General features: G+C 45.9%; 1 protein-coding gene across 1 annotated transcript; it reads right to left on the reverse strand.

Moving 5' to 3' along the window:
- Positions 1-1,279: 1,279 nt before the first annotated feature.
- Positions 1,280-21,390, reverse strand: WBP11 (WW domain binding protein 11). The gene is made up of 12 exons (XM_048835359.2): positions 21,218-21,390; positions 16,892-17,011; positions 16,237-16,268; positions 14,336-14,429; positions 13,616-13,812; positions 11,288-11,421; positions 10,263-10,462; positions 8,599-8,790; positions 7,807-7,908; positions 6,727-7,038; positions 3,265-3,447; positions 1,280-2,421 (listed from the first exon to the last, which is right to left on the reverse strand). Exons 2-12 carry the CDS (start codon positions 16,953-16,955, stop codon positions 2,003-2,005), a joined length of 1,929 nt encoding a protein of 642 aa, XP_048691316.1. The 5' UTR covers positions 16,956-17,011; positions 21,218-21,390; the 3' UTR covers positions 1,280-2,002.
- Positions 21,391-23,291: the final 1,901 nt, after the last annotated feature.

Raw genomic sequence — 23,291 nt, forward strand, 5'->3', positions numbered from 1 at the left:
TTTTATATATATTATTCTCACAGTGAAATGACTGACCAAGTATTATTTTATCAACTACAATTAATAACATAGTAAGAACATCCTGATTAATAATTACATCACACTGTGTTTTAATATCATGTGCTGCAAAGAGCAACAGGAGACACATTAAAGAGCCACTTGCAGCTCATGAGCCTCAGTCTGAGGATCACTGCCCTAGACTATCACAGCTGGTCTTCTGGCCTTAAAATCAATGAGATGCTGTGGAGTTTAGACCCCATTTGGTACAGGAAGAAAAGGAGTACTTGTGGCACCGTAGAGACTAACAAATGTATTTGAGTATAAGCTTTCGTGAGCTACAGCTCACTTCATCCGATGAAGTGAGCTGTAGCTCACAAAAGCTTATGTTCAAATAAATTTGTTAGTCTCTAAGGTGCCACAAGTCCTTTTCTTTTTGCGAATACAGACTAACACGGCTATTCTGAAACCTGTCATTTGGTACAGAGACGTTAAGGTACTGGTATCTCTTGAACACAAGCAAGTGGACTAGAGGAGCAGGAGGCTTGTGTCCATACGGTGGGAATGTAATGATACATCTGGTTAGTATGTAGATGTATGCTGGTGGTAGTCTGTAGTTCATAATGGAAAAGGAGATGGAGGACTATGGTGAATGGAACTAACAGGGTTTTATAGCCTATAGGTGGAAGGAGAGTTGGCTTATGAAGAAAGGTTAAATTTAGAATCTCAATTTGTTAAAAAGTGAGGAAACCCTAATGTTTAACATTTTTAGTGCAATATTCTCAATTTTTACATAATTTAACAGAATTTTTGCCTAGAAGTTTCCTTGTCAGTGAAAGTATTATTCATACTCTTAAATTTGTAAGTTGTTTCTACTTCTAACTTGATATGCTTTCTCATGAGTCTAAGGGACATCCAATGTAATCAAGTATTTTAGGCTTGATGCAAGTTGAAGCTTTGCCAGCATAAACAGAGAAGCTTGTTAACTGTTGCGAGCTCCACATTTTAGGTCTCAAAATAACATGTTCCACCCGCAAAGGTTGATTATAAATTACAAGTGAGGGTTATAAATGATACAGCGAAGTACAGGTGTTGACAGATACAGTTTCAGTATGTTTGCTCACAACTTCATAAAGCATTTTTTTAAAAGATAGTACTTAATTCAAAATCTAGCCAGGTGCTTCTTCCATGAAGTTCAGTGCAATAATCCCTCCCCAGGAGCTATGCACAGCCTTTCCCCTAACTGCATTAATACAGATACTAGATCACAAGACGACAAGTGTTTTAGTACATCAAACATTTATTGTTTTCATGAGACACACTGAAGTCTTCCCTGTCAGCAGGAAGCCAATAAGTTGACTCTGGAGGGGACAGGGTGCAAAACTCCCATAAAGTATATGCAGCAAAATACCTTTTTGATAACCCCCTTGCAGGAAGTGATCAATCAATCTCACTGCAACTAAAAACACAGTATTACAAAATATTTACAAAAGACAACCAAAATGGAACATAAAAACTTAATGACCAGGTGTGTGTATGAAATGTTGCCAACTTATTTCCAGTACCTCAGGAGTTTATTCTAGCACCCTACCCAAAGCATTCAGAGGTTGAAAAGGTTCCAGTGGGAGTGCCAGACACACTCGTCTTTCAGTACCAGTGTCCCGCAAAACAGAAGACCGGCCCAAGGAAGATTCCATCATAGTGTCATTTCTGGATTTTAGCCTCCTCCCACAAAGAGGACAGAAGTGGCAATTCTGGCTCTGAAAGGAAGGCCCCCACCAGAACCTGACTGCAATGGTCTCTATTCTGAGCCTGTTGGTAAGTTAACCTGCGGGTAGGTGGAATAATCTATCACGCAACCCCTCTCCCCACACACACACTGAAGATGGGGCAGGGGGGTGGTCTCCTTCAGTAACTGGGTCTATTACAGGAAATACACCTCCCCACCATACAGTAGTCTGATTTGAGCTCAGCAGGTAGGAGGGTTGACCGGGATGAGGATACGTCACAGTAGCCCCTCCATTTCCTTCATGAAGGCTTCATACACATCATCCTTAGTCTGCACAGAGACAGGGGCAGAGGAGCCAACCTTAGGGGTTGCTTTGGTTAATTGGAGAGCAGGCTCATCATCGTGTTTTCTCTGGGAGACAGCAGAAGCCCCCTTATTCTCACGTCGCACTCGCAGGGCAGTGGGCACAAAGCGGGTGATCTCTGCTTTGGGGTTGGTAATTTGCGGCTTGGCACTGATTGTGGCTGTGGCTTTCTTCTCAATGGTAGCTCCACTGGTGTCATCCGCCTTGGGGCGCTGGATCAGACTGGGTGGGGCACTCAGCACCCCTGGGTTTGGAATGGGAGCCGGCGGGAAAAGCCCTGGTGGAGGCACCAGAGGTGGACGCAACATGCCTGGACGAGGAGGAGGGATACCTGTGGACGGAGGGACAGAAAGTTTGAGCAAGCAGAAACAGCACTTGGAAACAATCCAGAGAAAGCTCGTAAGTTGGAGGCAGGTCCCCCGAGTTAGAAGGTAATCTTACAGAAGGTAATCTTACAAATTGTTTTCAAGCCCCTCAGCATCAGATTGTTCTCCATCAGGAAGAATGTTTAGGAAATTCTAGACAGGCACTGTGGCTTTGTATGGAGGTTAAGGCCCCTGTGTATTCCCCTCCCTTGAATTGCTATATATATATCCAATGCTAGAGCACAATGGACAACCTCCCATCATGTGTATAAGAATTTCAGAACTATCAGCAGCATGTGACCAGTGGGGCGTAAATAGTCCCTGCTTCAGGAGTGGACAGCTGCAGGGACTGTCCTTTTGTTCTGTGTTTGTACATAGCCTAGCATAATGAGGTCCTGGTCTATGACTGGGGCTCCTAGGCCCCAAGAAAATACAAATAATAATGTGAATTCTAACAGGGAGGTCAACACAAGAGGCAATCTGGAACAGATCTGTGATATAGTACAATGAAAACAAATTCTGACATAACGGGAATTCAGACCTCCAGGTACAAGAACAGCAGGGACTTAGTCATTGTCGTTAAACGGAAAGTAACAACTCCAAGGGACCTGCAATGGAGGGGAACAGGTTACGCCACCCAGTGCCGTGCTTGTAGTAATGTAGCCTGAATGTAGGCACATAAGTAGCATGGGATTGTCTGAGGCCAGGGTACTGGGGAGGAATGTTTCCCCATACCACATGTACTAACTCAAGCACCAGTGGGAAAGTTTAAAATGAAATACATATAATAAGGAAGCAGAAAAATTTACCTGGTGGTGCTGGAGGTGGCAAACGAGGTGGGGGTCCACGTGGGGGTGGGCCGGGTGGCAGACCTGGAGGTGGGCCTGGTGGAGGACCGGGGGGCCGACCAGGAGGAGGTCCAGGTGGTAAGAGTCGTGGTAAAGGCCCACGCAGACCTGGCAATCCTGGAGGTCTCAGGAATGGAGGAGCCCCTGAAAAATATACACACAAAACAAAGGCAACTTAACTCATGGGCAGAAAAACATTGCATCATGTAATATCAAACAGCACCTGATTAAGGGGAGCGGTCTCCAATATCAGCCAACCCTCTACATAACTGATCTTCTCGTCTTATGGTTTCTTAACCCCTTATACAAAGGCTATGCCTATACTATGTGTACAGATATTGACGCTTGCTCTCATTGAGCTAGTGAAAGCATAAACAGTAGTGTAGCCATGGTAGCATAAGTAGCAGAGGAATGGCTGAGCACATATCTACCAGTTTCAGGCAGGTTTGTACTCAGCACAGCTCCTTCCTGCCTCCACTGCCACTACCTATGTTATCACAGCTACACTGCTATTTTCCACGAGCTCGATGAGCACTAACACTAATATGTATTCATGAGCAGGAGAGTCACACCCCTAACTCGTAGTGTAGGCACAGACAATGTGGTGTCTTGGCTGTTCAAGCCAAGTCACTTCTCTCTCTTCTCACCACAGTTGTCCCTGGAGAGGCTCCAGTGCTGAGCTGTATTCCCAAGAACACAACATGCTGACGTGATCTTTCCAACGTGCAGGTATTTGAAAGAATCACTTTGAGAAGCTGGTCCCTGAACCAGAGTCATCAGAGATTTCCCGTTTGAAAAATGTGTCAAGATTACGTTAACACCTATAATCCTGTCAAAATGACATTACCAGATTTTACCAATGTTTTATCCAGTCTGGTAGTGCCTCTTTGGCAATTGTGAAAGCCAGTTACTTGTGGGGATTTTATGCTTTCTTCTTGATGTAACTGACTGCGCAATATATTAGGATGGAGGGTATTTACTTCCTGATCCCAAGTGGTCAGCTTTTGTCTTGAAGCAGAAGAACTAAACCTGGCAGCCTCACGGATCTTAAGGACTGTCACTGAAGAGATCGTTGCTCATATAAAATAAATCACTTTTTGGAAATTTAATGAGTTAATATACTGCAGTATCAAATTCCACAGTTGCATAAAAAGTGTCCTTTCCTCTATTGTGGCAACATCACAGATTGGCAAAAGGGGAAATCCTATTTCTCCTGTACAGATATTGTTTACAGAGACTTTCAAGTGATCCATATCACACCACACTCCCAAGACGATGTATTCTAGTACCCCACTTCCTTTTCATGAGGAATCTGCAGCCCTACCCAGTAGCTGTCTGCGAGACTCTCTCCCCACCATGTGCTGCAGTGACATTTGAGAGAACAGCGAATGAGTCAACAATGCCTAAATTTAAAAAACTGAAGATAACGACTTCAACGTAAGACCTTTCACTCTGGAATCTGCTTCCCCCACTGTCCTGGTAGAGTCAGACTTTGTTGATTTCATGGAAACAGTAAAAGTGTAGGGCTGTTGTGGGTTTGGGGTTTTTTTGTTTTAGGGAGGGTGAGAAGAGCAGAACTGAAGGACATGCCTTATATTTACTTATTAACATCATGTTTGTTATTCATTGTATGTGTGCACAGGAATAGCACTGGGCTCATGTTATATACTGTTCTAGATATACTAACTCTATCAAAGCCAATATTCTATTTAATGAAATTAGATGGCTAGAGAACAGGTTACAGAGATTTTAATTTTTAGGCTAATTTCTGCAATCCAGTTCAGATAGAATCATAGAATATCAGGGTTGGAAGGGACCTCAGGAGGTCAACTAGTCCAACCCCCTGCTCAAAGCAGGACGGATCCCCAATTAAATCATCCCAGCCAGGGCTTTGTCAAGCCTGACCTCAAAAACTTCTAAGGAAGGAGATTCTACCACCTCCCTAGGTAACGCATTCCTGTGTTTCACCACCCTCCTAGTGAAAAAGTTTTTCCTAATATCCAACCTAAACCTCCCCCACTGTAACTTGAGACCATTACCCCTTGTCCTGTCCTCTTCTACCACTGAGAATAGTCTAGAACCATCCTCTCTGGAACCACCTCTCAGGTAGTTGAAAGCAGCTATCAAATCCCCCCTCATTCTTCTCTTCTGCAGACTAAACAATCCCAGTTCCCTCAGCCTCTCCTCATAAGTCATGTGTTCCAGCCCCCTAATCATTTTTGTTGCCCTTCGCTGGACTCTCTCCAATTTCTCCACATCCTTCTTGTAGTGTGGGGCCCAAAACTGGACACAGTACTCCAGATGAGGCCTCACCAATGTCGAATAGAGGGGGACGATCACGTCCCTCGATCTGCTCGCTATGCCCCTACTTATACATCCCAAAATGCCATTGGCCTTCTTGGCAACAAGGTCACACTGCTGACTCATATCCAGCTTCTCGTCCACTGTCACCCCTAGGTCCTTTTCCGCAGAACTGCTGCCTAGCCATTCGGTCCCTAGTCTGTAGCGGTGCATTGGGTTCTTCCGTCCTAAGTGCAGGACCCTGCACTTATCCTTATTGAACCTCATCAGATTTTTTTTGGCCCAATCCTCCAATTTGTCTAGGTCCCTCTGTATCCTATCCCTGCCCTCCAGCGTATCTACCACTCCTCCTAGTTTAGTATCATCCGCAAATTTGCTGAGAGTGCAATCCACACCATCCTCCAGATCATTTATGAAGATATTGAACAAAACCGGCCCCAGGACCAACCTCGGGGGCACTCCACTTGACACCGGCTGCCAACTAGACATGGAGCCATTGATCACTATCCGCTGAGCCAGACAATCTAGCCAACTTTCTACCCACCTTATAGTCCATTCATCCAGCCCATACTTCCTTAACTTGCTGACAAGAATACTGTGGGAGACCGTGTCAAAAGCTTTGCTAAAGTCAAGAAACAATACATCCTCTGCTTTCCCTTCATCCACAGAACCAGTAATCTCATCATAGAAGGCGATTAGATTAGTCAGGCATGACCTTCCCTTGGTGAATCCATGCTGACTGTTCCTGATCACTTTCCTCTCATGATAGGTAGTGACCAAATCATTCCTCACTGATCTATGTGAAATAAGTCGCTGTCTCCCTCCAGTTGCAGGTAAAATAGGTGCTTACATTGCAAAACCAACATCGGAACAGGCACTAATTGGCCATCTGGCTTACTACTACTGAATAAGAATGGTATCAAATTTTCTTCACGTAAGTATGTTTCCCTCTCCAGGTAAGGGTTGAAACACATTCAAAGGACAGTTTAAGGGAAGCCTGCACTGCCACTATAGCTGGTCAGAGAATAACAAGCCAACTCTTGGTCTGCAGGATTGGGATTGGAACCTAACACCTTTCAGCAGCTGCAAGTTAATTTAAACAAAAATACGCTAAGTGTTCACCTGGTGGAGGACCAGGAGGAAGACCAGTAGGTGGTCCTGGAGGCCTCAGGGGAGGGGCAGGAGGTGGTCCCAGAGGGGGAGGCCCAGTCATGGGCGGTGCCTGTAGCTGAGTTGGAGGAACAGGCTGTGGTGGTGGTTGCTGCTGTTGCTGTGGCTGAGAGGGTGTAGTAGATGATGACCCCGTCTCTGGACGAGACTCCTCCTTGCGTTGCTGCTGTGGTGTCTCTTCAGATTCAGAATCATCTTCATCCTCTTCTTCCTCCTCTTCCGAATATTCCTCCACTTCTCGCCCCTCCTCGGGGATTTCCTGACCTGAAGATACAGAAAAGACAAGATACATTTATAAATACGCACCATAGAAAAACTTGAGATGGAGGATCATCTCCTCCCCCACAAAAAGGCGATGGGGAGGAGGGAAGAAACTGGCCTCATTTAGCTACTATATAAAATAGGTAACAGGAACACAGTACAGCTCTCGCTGGCAGCACTACCATGGAGCACAGAAGGCTGTGCCATAACAACCCCATATTTTCAGGGGTTAACAATTCCTTCTGAGCTGAAATTTCTCTTGCATAACTTCACACAGCTACAGTTTGGGGATTTTTAGGGGGAAACCCATGGAAAATTGGTTTAGCCCTTTGAATTATACAAAAGTAAAAAAAACTTTCACTTTTTTAAAAAAAGGTGATTTTATATGAGCAGACAAGTGAAACAGCTGACACAAGTGCAGTTCTTAATGAGGAAGGAAAAACGAGCTCAAGTCTGGAGAAAGACATCTTATTGTAGATGAAGTTATGAGGTTACCTTTATACATCTGAAGCAGCATCTTTTATGGGCATCTTAATCCTGAAAGGCTTTAGAATATTGAGAACATAGTAAAGTTGCCTCAAGAGATATATTACTTAAACAGCAACTCAGTTTTAAGTTCTCCTCACCTCCTTACTCCCCTTAAAAACAAATATTAATGTTTCATTAGTCTAAGTTATCTTCATTAAGGTTGAGAAATGAAGCAAGCAAAAACATTTTTTTTTAAAAAAAGCTAAATATTTTGTTTACTAGCTAGGGAATTTATGTTCTCACCTGCCATTCGCAACATCATAGCCTGAAGTGGAGTCAGTTCCTTCATGTTCTTTTTCTTTTTCCGTGACTTCCCAGGCATGTCGGCAAACCGCACACTAAGCCCTGCAGAGATAAGCACAGGGAAAAAGGGAGAGATCAAATATATACAAGAAAAGTTATTTGATGTGGATAGCAAATTAAATATCTTGTGACTCTTTTCAAAATGGTAACATAACATCGGTGTTATTTGCCTTATTACATTCTGCTAACCTAAAATTACCATCAGTTTCAAATAAACAGTGTTCCTGACTTCCACTCAAATAGTTGAATGGATGGTTGATGCTCTTCTACAGTGAGTGAAGTAGACTGTCTTTGATAAGCCTGAAATTCAGTTATGTATCTTGTACAGTTCTTTTGAAAAGTCTCAAGTCATTAAAGTGTGGTTCTACTCTGACATGGAACTAAAAATTGCATTGTGGAGTTCCTTGTTTCTGACTGAATGCTCCAGGTCAAGTGTGTATATATTCTAACAAAGCAGATAAATTTGAATACTAATGTTGCAACCTCAGCCTGGAATCTCAAATTCCAGCTGGGTGCTTTCTGACTCATTTATCAGCAGTAATAAAAATTCTGTAATAGGAACTTAGGTAATAATTTAGTTAGTTGAGCCAGAACAGAATTCAGTTTGCTCTCCTTTCAGCCTCATGACTACAGAACAAACAGAAATAAGAGCGTCACTTTTCAGACTATGATGTAGTCCTATTTTCTGTCACTTTTCAGACAATAATGAAGTGGAGTTCCCACCACACAAACCTGATTTCTTGTCTTCACCCTCCCTTTCATTTTCATTGTCACGATGCAGGAATTCATCGCCTTCGCTGTCTGCATCTGATCTGTCACTATCACTGTCATCACTACTGTCATCATGCCTGTCTTGATCCATGTCCTCAGGATACCCTTCATCTTCACTGGTACTGGAGGCATCATCATCGTGCCCTCGCTGACCTGAGAAGAAGAGCAGAATATCAGGAACCAAAGCACACCAGCATGGAAGAATGAGAATATATGTCATCTTAGGTTTATTTCTAAAGTTACAGAACCCATTCCAAACTCCATTCCAGAGAGGAACGGAAATACATTGTCTAGCAATTATCCTTTCAGATCCCCTTCCAAGTGGAGAGTTAACTAGTTCTATTTCTGATAGAACACAGTAATTTCATTTCGCTATCTAGGAATGGGGAGAGGGGAACAAAAGGAGGGTAAAATAAACTCTAGGATGGAGATCTTATCTGAGGTTGTTTTGTTACTAGTCCAATCAGCTATCACCATTGCTTTTTTTTTTTGGCTACTGAACAATATCTGCACTCTAAAATTCACTAGTTCATTTCTCTTTATCCATTTCTACCTTTCTGAGTTCTCTGGTCACTCTACTTTGTGCCTTTTCTAGCCCCCCAAGTCCTAATGTTATGTCTACATAGCACTCCATTATGTGCATAAGCTGATAAACTTAGTTTCACTATGCAATATATGGAGGTCCAGTAGGAATTAAATGAAATTGGACGGTCTAATTAGTTTAACTTCTGGTGCTACTAATCCTACAGGTGCTAATGAGAAACACTTTGGGTGGGAATGAAAGAACATGCACAACTTTTCTGAATGATGTTAGCTGGGGAGATTTTAAAATGCGGGATCCCACAATCTTGCAGCCATCAATCCTGGGGGCAGATTTCTCTCCCATTCAACAATGCACTAGTGTAAAACCCAGTATTTGAAAGTTATAACTTGAAGCTTTGACATTTGATAAGGAAATGTAACTGATGTTAAATTAACTGACATTAAATTATGCAGCATACCAGCACCTCCCAAGAGGTTTAGGAGCATAATCATTTAAATGAAGGATGCTATCTCCAAAACTCAAAGGGCACGCATCTGAGACATGAGACTTTTGCTCTCAAAAGTCTAAACTGGAAAATTCTCTCTCCCCCAGTAGGACAGTTTTTCAGATGGTTTTGTCCAATCACATGATGGCGTTTTCTATCATTTCCCTTAGGAAATTATTCTCTAGTGTATGAGATTTAACTATTAGTAGCAAAGGCTTATTGATATCCAGTCTCATTTCCCCCCTTTATTCAATTTCATTCCATTCCACTTAACTATAACCATCTAGACAGGTTCTTCACCTCAGAGGATTCAACACCCTTCAAACACTTGCAAATTTATCTTACCTTACTTATCATTTGGCCAAGCTTTGTAGTTATTTCAATCTTTCATACAGTAAGAACATTCTCTGTGAACCTACAGAAACCAGTCTCAGATAATACAAGCCTGCACATTCCTCCCAGTTAAGTCACAATGGCAATGCCAGTGCACACCACATTCACCGTAGCACTATCAGTGGAAGAGCAGACAGAAGTCAAGGTAAATCTCCAGTACAGGGATAACATGAGGACTGGGACAAAGGAGGAGCAGCTTTTTACCTATGTCAGGACTGTAAGAAATCTCTTCCTCTCGCCTCCAAGGGGCCATCTCTAAAGTGAAGCCCACTTTACGGCCATACATCTGTAGGACTTGGGGTGGGGGAGGCCCTGGAGGAGGTCCAGGGGGCTTCCGACCTGGGGGTAACCGTGGAACGCCAAGTCCAGGAGGTGGAAGTACAGAAATGGGCCGGACTGGAGGGCTGGATATTAAAAAAAAAAAGTGTAAAGGAGATAAACACAAAAATCTGTCCCAGTTCCTCACAATCACCTTCACAACAACCATTTAGACAATGATCCAGCTGTTCCTGTCCTAAGTGCTATGAAAATACATTAGAAATTTACAAAAACAGAGTAAGGCATGGTCCTTGCCCAACGAATTTATGAACTGACTCAAAAAAAGAGGTCACCAATTAAAGGTGGGAGGGTTTGGAGACACTGCTGATGGATATTAGAGTTAAGAAAGCTTTATGGAAGAAATAGGCTTAAAGGAAGACAGAAGGAGAAGAGTAAGGACAAGTGGGAACTGATGCAAACATAGGGGGCAAAATGAAGACACCATGAAGCTGACAAATAAAAGGATGCTAAGTAATCAGTAAGAGGAAAGGGAGAGCAGGAGGACATGAGAGACACAGGCCAGATTAAGAGGTGAAATAGAAACTTGAATTTAACACAGCAGCAGACAAGAAGCCTATGAAAGTATTTACGACCAAAAGGGGTATTGCAGTGAGAACAGTGGGAAAAGAGAACTCTAGCAATGGAGCTTAAGGTGGACTAATGTGCAAAAATAGATATGCAGGAAGACCAGACACACTTATCAGAGTCAATATGAGAGATGACCAAGGCATAAAGAAGGGTTTTAACAGCAAAAACAGAGGGGAAATACATACAGAACGAAGGATTCATCACTCCCTCAGAACTTCCAATTCCCCTCTCCCAAACATCACTTCTATCAACAACCCTCTATACCCACCTGCAACGCATGGGTGTTCAGCATTTATTACCCCTCCATGACACTTCCCTCTTACCCATAGGCTGATGTTTTCTTGAGGATAGAAGGTGGTTGAGCCCCAGGTAGGGGGATATCCTGTATAAGGATGTTGGAGGGGGCATGGGGCATGTCTGGCAGGGGTATACTCTCCACCTCAACGTGTTGTGCATTCTGCAAGAAATACAAACAACAAACAGGTTAATCTCTTAGGAGGCAGAGGGAAGAGGATCACATGCACACTCCTCACTTTATAGACTATAGAGGGTAAGGAGTCAGTTCCTTCCCTCATAAAAATGGTTATTTACAAGGGTGCCTGTCCAACTGGTTTGTATGTCACTCTTTGTGTTAGACCCCTGAATGAACATTTGGAGAAACAGATCACGAGCATAAGATATTAAGGCCTCTTTGGTCAAAGGTAACACACAGAGCTCAGCTAGCGGAAAACATTTCCCCATTCAAATAATCAAAACCTGATCAAGCTTATATTCCTCTTAAGATACTTAGCCCTGGTCTACACCACAGTTAGGTCGACATAAGGCAGTTTATGTCGACCCATGTCAGTGTACACACTGCCACCTTCCTCCCTCCAATGTTAAGTGCCCTCCTACATAGACATAACCCCACCTCCAGGAAAAGCATAAGCCTTTAACAGAAACAGTTAGTACAACACCCCTTGTAGACCGGGGTGGGCAAACATTTTGGCCTGTGGGCCACATCACGGTTGCAAAACTGTGTGAAGGGCCAGATAGGGAAGGCTGTGCCTCCCCAAACAGCCTGGCCCCTGCCCCCTCCCAATTCCTACCCCCAACTGCCCCCCTCAAAATCCCCGACCCATCCTACCCCCCACCCCACTCCTTGTCCCCTGACCAGCCCTCCCCGGGACCCCCACGCCTAACCACCCCCTCCAGGACCTCACCCCCTGCTCCCTGTCCCCTGACAGCCCTGCCCCCTGACAGGTCCCCCGGGACTCCAACACCTATCCAACCGCCCCTGTTCCCCGTCCCCTGACCGCCCCCACTCCCCTCCCCCCCCGAACCTCCTCCCCATCCAACCGCTCCCTGTCCCGACTGCTCCCCGGGACCCTCTGCCCCTTATACAACCCCAATGCTCCCCACCCCCTTATCATGCCGCTCAGAGCAGCAGGAGCTTGCAGACCTGCTGGAGCCAGCCATGCCACTGCCCTTACCAGCAGGAGCAGCAGGCCAGAGTGCTGGCAGCGTGGCAAACTGAGGCTGCAGGGGAGGGGGGACAGCAGGAGAGGGGCCGGGGGCTAGCCTCCCCGACTGGGAGCTCAGGAGCAGAGCAGGACGGTCCTGAGGGCCGGATGTGGCCCGCAGGCCATTGTTTGCCCTCCTCTGTTGTAGACACTGTCTTACTTACATCAGCTGTTGGCTGTCTTTCTTGTCAATGTCTGGCTCTGTGCTGGAGCCACGAAATTGACAAGATTGTCCTCCCTTCTTCCAGTCAGGCTACCCCCTGGGTCCAGGCTCCCCACTCCCAGCTGAGCTGCTACCCAGGCTCCCAGCTGGGCTGCTCCAGGAGTCCTGACTCCGTGGTCAGAGTCCAGGCAGCTGCCCTGCTTCCAGCAGGGAGCTGATAGCTGAGAGCCAGGGATAGTGAGGCTCCCAGCAGGGAACAGAGAACCGTTTTTGGGGGGAAGGGGGGGGGTGGAGCTGGTGGGGCGCCTGTGGGGCAGCCAGGCACCCAGTGGGGAGCTGCAAATGGAGCTCAGAGCCCGACTCTCAGCTCCCCATACTGCATTAGGTTGGTGGAAGCGGTCCTGGCGAGGATGCACACCACTGACTGAAGGAGGGTAGTGTGGGTATGAAACACCACTGTAATTACTGTGGTGGCTATAAGTCAACCTAATATAGGTCAACTTAAGTTTTTAGTGTAGACATGCCCTTAGTTCCCAAACAAAGATATACTGTAGGCAAGAACACCATGTCCTTCCAGAGTATCTGGGAAGCATTCATTATAGGAAGGATTTATAGTTGACTGGGACAGAGCTTAGGGACTCAGATACTACAGCAGAAACACTTATAAATAAATGCCGAGAGACACAAATTACATGCATACAAACTTAAGAGGGTTTTTAAACAAAATTAGCTTCACTCATGTTCCAAAAGACATATCTCACAAGCCAGGGTATGCAAGATAGTTAGGGCTTCCATTGTAAAACCATTCCAAAACCATCCTTCCCTGTAAATATAGCACATCACAGGGATGCTGAGGACATATTGATGATTCATCATGTCCCTGCTGAAGTACTATGCCTGAGGAGGCAGCCAAGGTGCACGGTATGCAGCTTGCTGAAAATACTCAACATGGCAGGGACTGAGGACCAAGTATGCAACAATGTTACCTTGACAGCATCGAAGTATTGGCTGAGCTGCGATCTCTTCTGCTCATACTCCACTTCCAGCTTGCGCAGTTCTTTGTAGATGTCAGGATTCTCCTTCTCGTAGAGCCGCAGAATTCGCTCAAAGGTCTCACGCAGCTTCTTACGCTTGTCCTTCAGCACCTTCTCATTAAGTTGTGGCTGCTGTACTGGGTTAAACTCTGATCCGGGAGAGTAGGACCAAGGCAACAAACAATTCCAAAAAGGAAATTATAGGGGAGACTTGCAACAGAAGCCATGATTACCCAACTGCATAAACTGCACACGTTCAATATAGCAACCTCTGGTGACAATGACAGTGACTATCTGAATCAGCTTTCCATCAGGTCTCCAGAGCCTTAAAAGGGTTGTCTCCTTTTTCACAGCAATTAGAGACAATATGTCTATCCTTCTGTCTTCCAAAGGAACGTCTAGCCATCCAAAATTCTCCAATATCCAATTACCTTGAAAAACTTCATCATCTATTCCCGTTCCAAGAACCATTTACCCACTTTCCTTCTCCAATCCTTCTAACAAGCAAAAGCCAGTATTTGGTAAGTTTCTGCAGTTACAACCCACGTAGTCCCTCCATTAACCCCTAAACCCATCTTGTCCCATCTCTCAATTCTCACCTCCCATCTTATCAGATCCTTCCATCTCTCCTCTCACTCTAAATGCAAGTCCCTCTAGATGGTACCCACTCACCCATCTCATCCAATTTTTCCATGTCCCGAATGATCTGTTTGGGATCTTTCATCTTAAGTACAGCTGCTCGTACCATCATCCGCTGCTTCTTGTTCTGAGAAGGTCAGAGAATAAAGAATTAGGAATAGTGCTGTTGTTCTAGGATAAACAGGGGAACAGATATAATCTATGGTATCACACATTTCTCTTTGTAGTTCAAGTTTCTGGGACTTCTAAATGTGTTCAAAGAACTCCCCCAGGAAAGAGAAATAAATTCATCCGTTCTTTTCAAAGTGCTTTACAAACGTTAATCACTCCACACCACCCTATATGGTCCATTTTAAAAGTGAGTTAAGCAGTGGCTCTGAATCTTTCCAGACTACTGTACCCCTTTCAGGAATCTGATGTGTCTTACATACCCCCAAGTTCCCTCACTTAAAAACTACTTGCTTAGAAAATCAGACATAAAAATACAAGTGTCACAGCACATTATTACTGAAAAATTGCTGACTTTCCCATTTTTACCATATAATTATAAAATAAATCAACTGGAATCTAAATATTGTACTTACATTTCACTGCAATATAAACAAGTCATTGTCTGTTATGAAATTTTAGTTTGTACTGACTTTGCTAGTGCTTTTTATGTAGCCTGTTGTAAAACTAAGCAAATATCTAGATGAGTTGATGTACCCCCGGAAGACCTCTGTGTACCCCCAAGGGTATGCATACCCTTGGATGAGAACCATTGAATCACAGAATATCAGGGCTGGAAGGGACCTCAGGAGGTCATCTAGTCCAACCCCCTGCTCAAAGGAGGACCAATCCCCAACTAAATCATCCCAGCCAGGGCTTTGTCAAGCCTGACCTTAAAAACCTCAAAGGAAGGAGATTCCACCACCTCCCTAGGTAACGCATTCCAGTGCTTCACCACCCTACTAACGAAAAAGTTTTTCCTAATATCCAACTTAAACTTCCCTCACTGCAACTTGAGACCATTACTCCTTGTTTTGTCATCTGGTACCACCAAGAACAGTCTAGCTCCATCCTCTTTGGAACCCACTTTCACGTAGCTGAAAGCAGCTATCAAATCCCCCCTCATTCGTCTCTTCTGCAGACTGAATAATCCCAGTTCCCTCAGCATCTCCTCATAAGTCATGCACTCCAGCCCCCTACAAATTTTTGTTGCCCTCCACAGGACTCTCTCAAATTTTTCCCCATCCTTCTTGTAGCGTGGGGCCCAAAACTGGATACAGTACTCCAGATGAGGCCTCACTAATGCCGAATAGAGGGGAATGATCACGTCCCTCGATCTGCTGGCAATGCTCCTACTTATACAGCCCCAAAATGCCGTTAGCCTTCTTGGCATCAAGGGCACACTGTTTACTTATATCCAGCTTCTCGTCCACTGTAACCCCTAGGTCCTTTTCTGCAGAACTGCTGCCTAGCCACTCAGTCCCTAGTCTTTTAACAGTGCATGGGATTCTTCCGTCCTAAGTGCAGGACCCTGCACTTTTCCTTATTGAACCTCATCAGATTTCTTTTGGCCCAATCCTCTAATTTGTCTGGGTCCCTCTCTATCCTATCCCTACTCTCCAACATATCTACCACTCCTCCCAGTTTAGTGCCATCTGTAAACTTGCTGAGGGTACAATCCACACCATCTTCCAGATCACTAATGAACGTATTAAACAAAACCGGCCCCAGGACCAACCCTTGGGGCACTCCACTTGATCCCGGCTGCAACATTCCTTTAAATTAATTGGTCAGACAACATCTTCCACAGAAAGAAAGTGACTCCTGAGGAGCCAACCATAAAGTCTGGATTCTACCTATTGTCTCAAGCCCATAACAGTTGGGAATGTGATGCATATTAGAATGGTGTTAGCCAGGTGTTCTTAAGGATGGTAATAGCGTCTTACCTTCTTCAGCTCCCTCTTCCGGGCCTCCTTTCCTGCAGAGGAGAGAAATGACTACTGGAGTCCTGTTTCTTAACAGCTTGTGATCAAAAAGCCAAATTTTATCCACCCCCACTTTTACAGTCTTGGATATTCGATTAGAAACAATCATATTTCATACCCATTACAGAAGAAAGACGACAACAGATGGCCATACTGGCAACCCCACTCCTCCAAAAGCAGAGATATTTCTATACACACCCACCTAATCGATGTAACAAGTTCGGGACTAAGCAGTCTTTTTGAAACAAGACCGTATGAATTTAATGCTCACTAAATGATTAACACCTTAGAAACTGAAATATTCTATGTACAGAATAGAAACAACATTTTTTTTAAAAAAATCTACATTTTTGACAAACTTAGAACATTGCTAATAATAACCAGCTGAAGTACTTGATAGTGAGAGTTGATCTTTTTGCTTGTTTCGAGATGCTTATCTGACCATCAGAATTTTAGTAATTACATTAATACAGGAGGAATAGATATGTGTAGTCGTTTCCTCCTCTAACTACACAATGCTTGTGGAATCTGACCTGACTCCCAACCAGCTTTCATTCCCATCTTTATCTCAGATGAATTAACCATGCTTACAAAAAGAAATTTAGTGGATACTTACGGGCCTGGTCTGTAGGGTTCATGAACTTCCCACTCTTGGTGGAGGATGTTGATCTCCGCCCCATTTTGACCAATTTTTTTTATTGCTTCTTTAAACCAGGGGGAAAAAAAAAAAAGACACCTGAAAAAGAAAAAGCCACATCACACGCCATATGTAGTAGTCTGCATACTCCAATTCCTTCTCTTCCCCCCGCATTAGTGCTTGTTTTCCCAGAAACTCAAATGTCTATCGCCTCCCTAAATCCCAGCTCTCAAGAATGTACAGAATGCCACTGCAAACTCAGGCAAACATACAAAGCTGCACAAACACACCATTTTGTCAGCAAATGACTACTGCATCTCATTCATTTCAATAAGCAAATGAAAAGTATAATGTATTTACTAGGGTTTTGCACACTTTGTTGCTTCTGTAATCAGAGTAGAGCCCTACAACTCAACCTAAGCCCAACACAACTACAAGTGTCAGGCCCAGGTCGGGTGTGAAAACAGCCAGACCCTCCTGGGCTCATGTCTGCTCTGCAATGGGGTCAGCACAGCAGCGGCTGCATGCTCTGCTCCTGGTGGCCACCACCATCTCGCTGCACTGTGTGAACTGCAAAGTGAGCATGCTGAACAGTCCAAGTGCCTGTCATTCTGCAGCTCACACACTGCAGCAGGATGGCCCACAGCTGCTGCAGCTCCAACAGCATGGGCAGGAGGAGAACAGCAGGGCTGATTCAGGTTTGGGGACGAATGTCAGGGTTGGGTTGGAAAATTACTCAATCCTCTAGGGCTTGGTCAGCTGGGTTCAGGCAGTAGGCCTGAGCAGACTTGTAGGGCAGAGCTCCTTGCAAACACCAGGGGCTCCTTGCATTCCTCCCTCTCCCCTTGCACCAACTCCTTGTATGCCATCATCTCATCCCTTTCTATTTCAGGGACTCCCTGAAACACTCCCAACCTCATGACAGGATCTCCAAGTGCCGTCCAATCCTCCCACTGCAGGGTTCTCGATTCTCCCCCTCACCAGGGGTTCAGTGTGATCTCCCATTTCACCCCCATTCCAGGAGTTCTGTGTCCCACGTTCCCCCTTCCCTCATAACAGGGTTCCCCCTTCTTTGCACAGTTCTTCTCCACTGGCCTACATGCCACGGCTCTGTGTCCCCCTACTCTCCCCCCTTTATTACTGCTCTTCTTCTTGTCTGGGAGATAAATCACTCAGGATGTCAACATCAAATTCTATTGGGAGGATGGACAGAGAAGAGATGGCGTATTGTTATGTTGCAAGGTGTTAGCTTCATCGATGAGTTATTTAATCTGTAAACAACTACAGAGGTACCTGAAGCTGTGGGCAGCTCTGCTAAATCAATGGCAGAATCTCTGCATGTCCCCTTTCCCCTTCCTCAAAATCAATAGTGTTCTTCTGCCCACTGATATCTAGAACATTCTTTGAAATTTTAGAATTGATCCGATGTTCAAAAGTTAGTGTGTTCCATTAAACAACTATCCAAATGGAAACATGACATCCAGTTGAATCTAAGGTGCCGAGAGTGCTGAAGGAACTGGCGGCTGTGATTGCAGAGCCATTGGCCATTATCTTTGAAAACTCGTGGCGAACCGGGGAAGTCCCGGATGACTGGAAAAAGGCTAATGTAGTGCCAATCTTTAAAAAAGGGAAGAAGGAGGATCCTGGGAACTACAGGCCAGTGAGCCTCACTTCAGTCCCTGGAAAAATCATGGAGCAGTTCCTCAAAGAATCAATCCTGAAGCACTTGCATGAGAGGAAAGTGATCAGGAACAGCCAGCATGGATTCACCAAGGGAAGGTCATGCCTGACTAATCTAATCGCCTTCTATGATGAGATTACTGGTTCTGTGGATGAAGGGAAAGCAGTGGATGTATTGTTTCTTGACTTTAGCAAAGCTTTTGACATGGTCTCCCACAGTATTCTTGTCAGCAAGTTAAGGAAGTATGGGCTGGATGAATGCACTACAAGGTGGGTAGAAAGCTGGCTAGATTGTCGGGCTCAACGGGTAGTGATCAATGGCTCCATGTCTAGTTGGCAGCCGGTATCAAGTGGTGTGCCCCAAGGGTCAGTCCTGGGGCCGGTTTTGTTCAATATCTTCATAAATGATCTGGAGGATGGTGTGGATTGCACTCTCAGCAAATTTGCGGATGATACTAAACTGGGAGGAGTGGTAGATACGCTGGAGGGGAGGGATAGGATACAGAGGGACCTAGACAAATTGGAGGATTGGGCCAAAAGAAATCTGATGAGGTTCAATAAGGATAAGTGCAGGGTCCTGCACTTAGGACGGAATAACCCAATGCACAGCTACAGACTAGGGACCGAATGGCTAGGCAGCAGTTCTGCGGAAAAGGACCTAGGGGTGACAGTGGACGAGAAGCTGGATATGAGTCAGCAGTGTGCCCTTGTTGCCAAGAAGTCCAATGGCATTTTGGGATGTATAAGTAGGGGCATAGCGAGCAGATCGAGGGACGTGATCGTTCCCCTCTATTCGACATTGGTGAGGCCTCATCTGGAGTACTGTGTCCAGTTTTGGGCCCCACACTTCAAGAAGGATGTGGATAAATTGGAGAGAGTCCAGCGAAGGGCAACAAAAATGATTAGGGGTCTGGAACATATGAGTTATGAGGAGAGGCTGAGGGAGCTGGGATTGTTTAGCCTGCAGAAGAGAAGAATGAGGGGGGATTTGATAGCTGTTTTCAACTACCTGAAAGGGGGTTCCAAAGAGGATGGCTCTAGACTGTTCTCAATGGTAGCAGATGACAGAACGAGGAGTAATGGTCTCAAGTTACAGTGGGGGAGGTTTAGATTGGATATTAGGAAAAACTTTTTCACTATGAGGGTGGTGAAACACTGGAATGCGTTACCTAGGGAGGTGGTAGAATCTCCTTCCTTAGAGGTTTTTAAGGTCAGGCTTGACAAAGCCCTGGCTGGGATGATTTAACTGGGAATTGGTCCTGCTTTGAGCAGGGGGTTGGACTAGATGACCTTCTGGGGTCCCTTCCAACCCTTATATTCTATGATTCTATGATTCTAAGGCTGCACAAGCTCTATCGTCCTGCTGCAGCCTACCACGTATACCTCTCTGTACACTCTTTCCATACATCCCGTACTAATCACTTCTCTATCACAAGGATACAAGTTTATCATCTGCTCTCCTTTACGTGAAGAGTCTCAAAAATGTGCATTGTTGAACATCTGGATTTAGAATTTTTCTTCATAAATTGTGTCTCTAGTACAAAGTGTGAAGATCTGTCATCATACTAACCTTTCCTCTTTTTATGCAAGTGCTCTAATTTGATTATCTGGAGCTATAAAGTTTGGATATGAAGACATGCTAGCTTGTGTCTAATGAAACTTCGAATCATCTGCCATGTAATGATAATTATAATCAAATGATTGCCCTTAAGGTACTGAGCAGTGCACGAATGTGGCATTAGGTGCCCTGAGTATGTGAGCAGATTGGACCCTTACTGAAGAGCTACGAATGATTGCATTCAATATACTGGTTAATTCAGCATTTGTAAAATGCTTTTATCTGTACTGTCTGGCTATAAAGCGCCATAACAGCCATGCTTACAACTAAAGCAGTCTAGATTGTGTGTTCACTGATAAAATAAGCCATCTCTTATGGACAGTTAAGGCAGCACGAGTTTGATTTCTCAGACCATTCTTTCTCTAGCCAGGAACGCTACAGGGCAGGGAATTAACAGATTTATCTCTCTCACATAAGGGACCCAAACTCTGCATTTCTCAGGTATGTAATACTGAGATCGCCTCCCCCACCATCCCGCTTCGAAAACCCTGAGGACACCAGACGCTCGGGCCATTAACTTGTTGGTAGCCGTAACCCCACCTTGTCTCGATACAGGACAGCTGGGTACGAGCCCCCTCCCTGTACAGACTCCAGGCCTACAAGACATGAGGTCCGAGCCAACAGTGAGCCTGAGACACAGATGCGGCTGGGAACAAGCCCTTGCTCTGCTGACCACAACCGGCTTCATGCCGCTACCTGCCCCCACCCCTAGCTACCCGGCTCCCACCGCCTGAAAACTTCCCCGGCATTACGGCTCCTTCTCCCAGAGCCGCCAGCCTGGGCCGGGCCTGTGTGCGCCTGGGGGCCGGCAGAACCCCACCTCCTACAGCTCCGCGATAACACCCCCTCCCCCTCTCTCCCCCGCGGCCCGGCAAGTCCCTGGGCTGCTCCTCTCCCCCGAGAGGGGGAGGGGGAGAAAGACGAGGGCAGAGAAGCAGCCCAGGGACCCGCAGGAGCACCGCCAGCGAGCGGTCGGTCGGTCTCCCACCCTACTCTGCTCCTCTCACCCCTCTGAAGGGCGGGAGCCGAGCTCCTCTGCCTCGCTGCGGGGCGGTGGTTTCTACGCTGTACCCCCAGCTCCTCGCCTCTTCGGCATCGCCGCCATCTTGAATGGTCGCGGGCGGGACTCGCGCGCCACTTCCGCCCCGGAACCACCAGTTGGGCGCGAGAGTCTTAGAGGTGCCGGAAATCGGCCGCCGGAGCGTCGCCCTCCTCGGGCCGCTCTAGAACAGACCTCCTCAGGCTCGATGGTGCGGCGGAAGGAGGGAAGCGGGCTCTGCCGACTATTAGCCCAGTCGCCCGAGAGGGGGATCACGTGAGGCTGCAGTGGAAAGGGGCGGTAACAGCGGAGGAGGGGGCGTGTCCCAGCTCTGGACACGCCGCGAGGCTGCGCGGGCCGGCGGGCGCTGACGGGCTGGGGGCGGGGCTGCTTATGCCCCGCCTCCGGCTCCCGGGGTTACCAGGCTGCGTGACCTTCTCTGAGCTCCCCTCGCCCCCTGCCCCGCCCCTCATGCTGTCACGCGCCCTGCTCGCCGCCTCGGCTCTCGCGCAGCTTCTGCCCCCAGGCTGTGCTCGGTGCCCTGGTTGGGAGCCTTTGCCCTGCAGCGCCTCTGCTGTTTTCCCAGCGCGTGATCCCGGGCTTCGCTGAGTCCTCTGCTTCTCTGGCCCTTCGCACCAGGGGAAAGTGCTTTTGGTTTAATCCAGCCAGCCCCAGCTTCGGTGTAGACACGGGCTGCGCCGATCGGAGGCGTTCTCCTGCCAGCGTAGTTAATCCACCTCCGGAGACGCGAGGTCCAGGGAAGATTTCTTCCATCGACCTAGGGCTGTGTACACTGGGCTGTGGATTTTCACTCCCCTGAGTGACACAACTGGGTCAGCCTAACCTTTTAGTGCAGACCAGGCCTAAATTGCAGGCACCAGATAGGCCTCCTGCTGGTTTCCTGCGCTTCTGATTTCTCCCTTCTCTGCTCCTACCGCCTAATATGTCCTGCCCATTCCAGGCCAGCACTTCCAGTGCCCACATGTGCTTTTTTCCCTCTCTTGCCCCTGGTGCAAGCTAAATGTAGCTACATGTCATATTACCAACTCCACCCAGTCAAGGATCATGAGTCAGTTCTCCCACACCCCCAAAAATCTTGAGATTGGTTTAAAATATAAAATGTTGGGTTCTTTTTATTTGCCTTATAGTTTTTGAACTTTATGCTGCACTTAAATAACTTTTTCATCCTTTCCTCCGAAGCCATGAGCACTAAAGCCTTCTTTGTTTTAAAGCTGAAATTCTTACATAATTACACATTTTCAGGAGCTGGGACTTTAAGAAAAACACCAAATGTTACAAGACTTGGCAGTACTGTTATATGGCAGGATGCTTTAAATGCTAGTAGCCACTTGTACCCTGATCTGCTCTCATCTTTGCTGCTAATAGGGAAGCTGAACTAATAGCAACATGGGGAAAATTTTACCAAAAAATAAAATCCTAGTGGTTACAACTATAATCGCCATCCTTTTTTTTTTCCCCAGTCCTCCCACAGGTACTTCCAATCTCTGTCATATGCCCTTTGTCCCTTCTTCATTCTCTCCCAATGACTTTTCCTTCCTTCCTCTCCATCCAGGGTTAGGTTGACCTAACTACTGTGGTCAGGGCATACATTTTTTCACAGCCCAAAAAAACATTAAGTTTTAGTAAGGGGCCAACAGTCCCCTTACAAATAAAAATAACCACCCAAATTATACTTTTGTTGGATTTAGAAAGAAGAATTTGGTAAATGTCTGGGCTAATTTACAGTTGACTTTAGCCTGTTTCAAGGTAAAGCACAAGGTTCCTCCTGTCTGGTTTATCTGCATATACCTCTGTGAGGTAGCTGCCTCATCTGGATCATGCAGGACTGCTGACCTGCCACAGGCCTCTGTGAGGTCACTGCCCCCATGCTCCGTATTCTGTGGGACAGCTTGCCTGCCACAACCTCTGATAGGAGTATTTCACAGAGATGAGCACCCTCTTCTCCCTTCTCCTTCCCCAGTGGATTTGTCTTTCCTTCTTTCCCACCATTGTCAAGGAAATATAGAAAGGTGAATGAAATT

This window comes from Caretta caretta, chromosome 1, assembly GCF_965140235.1.
Source record: "Caretta caretta isolate rCarCar2 chromosome 1, rCarCar1.hap1, whole genome shotgun sequence".
Taxonomy (NCBI): Eukaryota; Metazoa; Chordata; order Testudines; family Cheloniidae; genus Caretta; species Caretta caretta.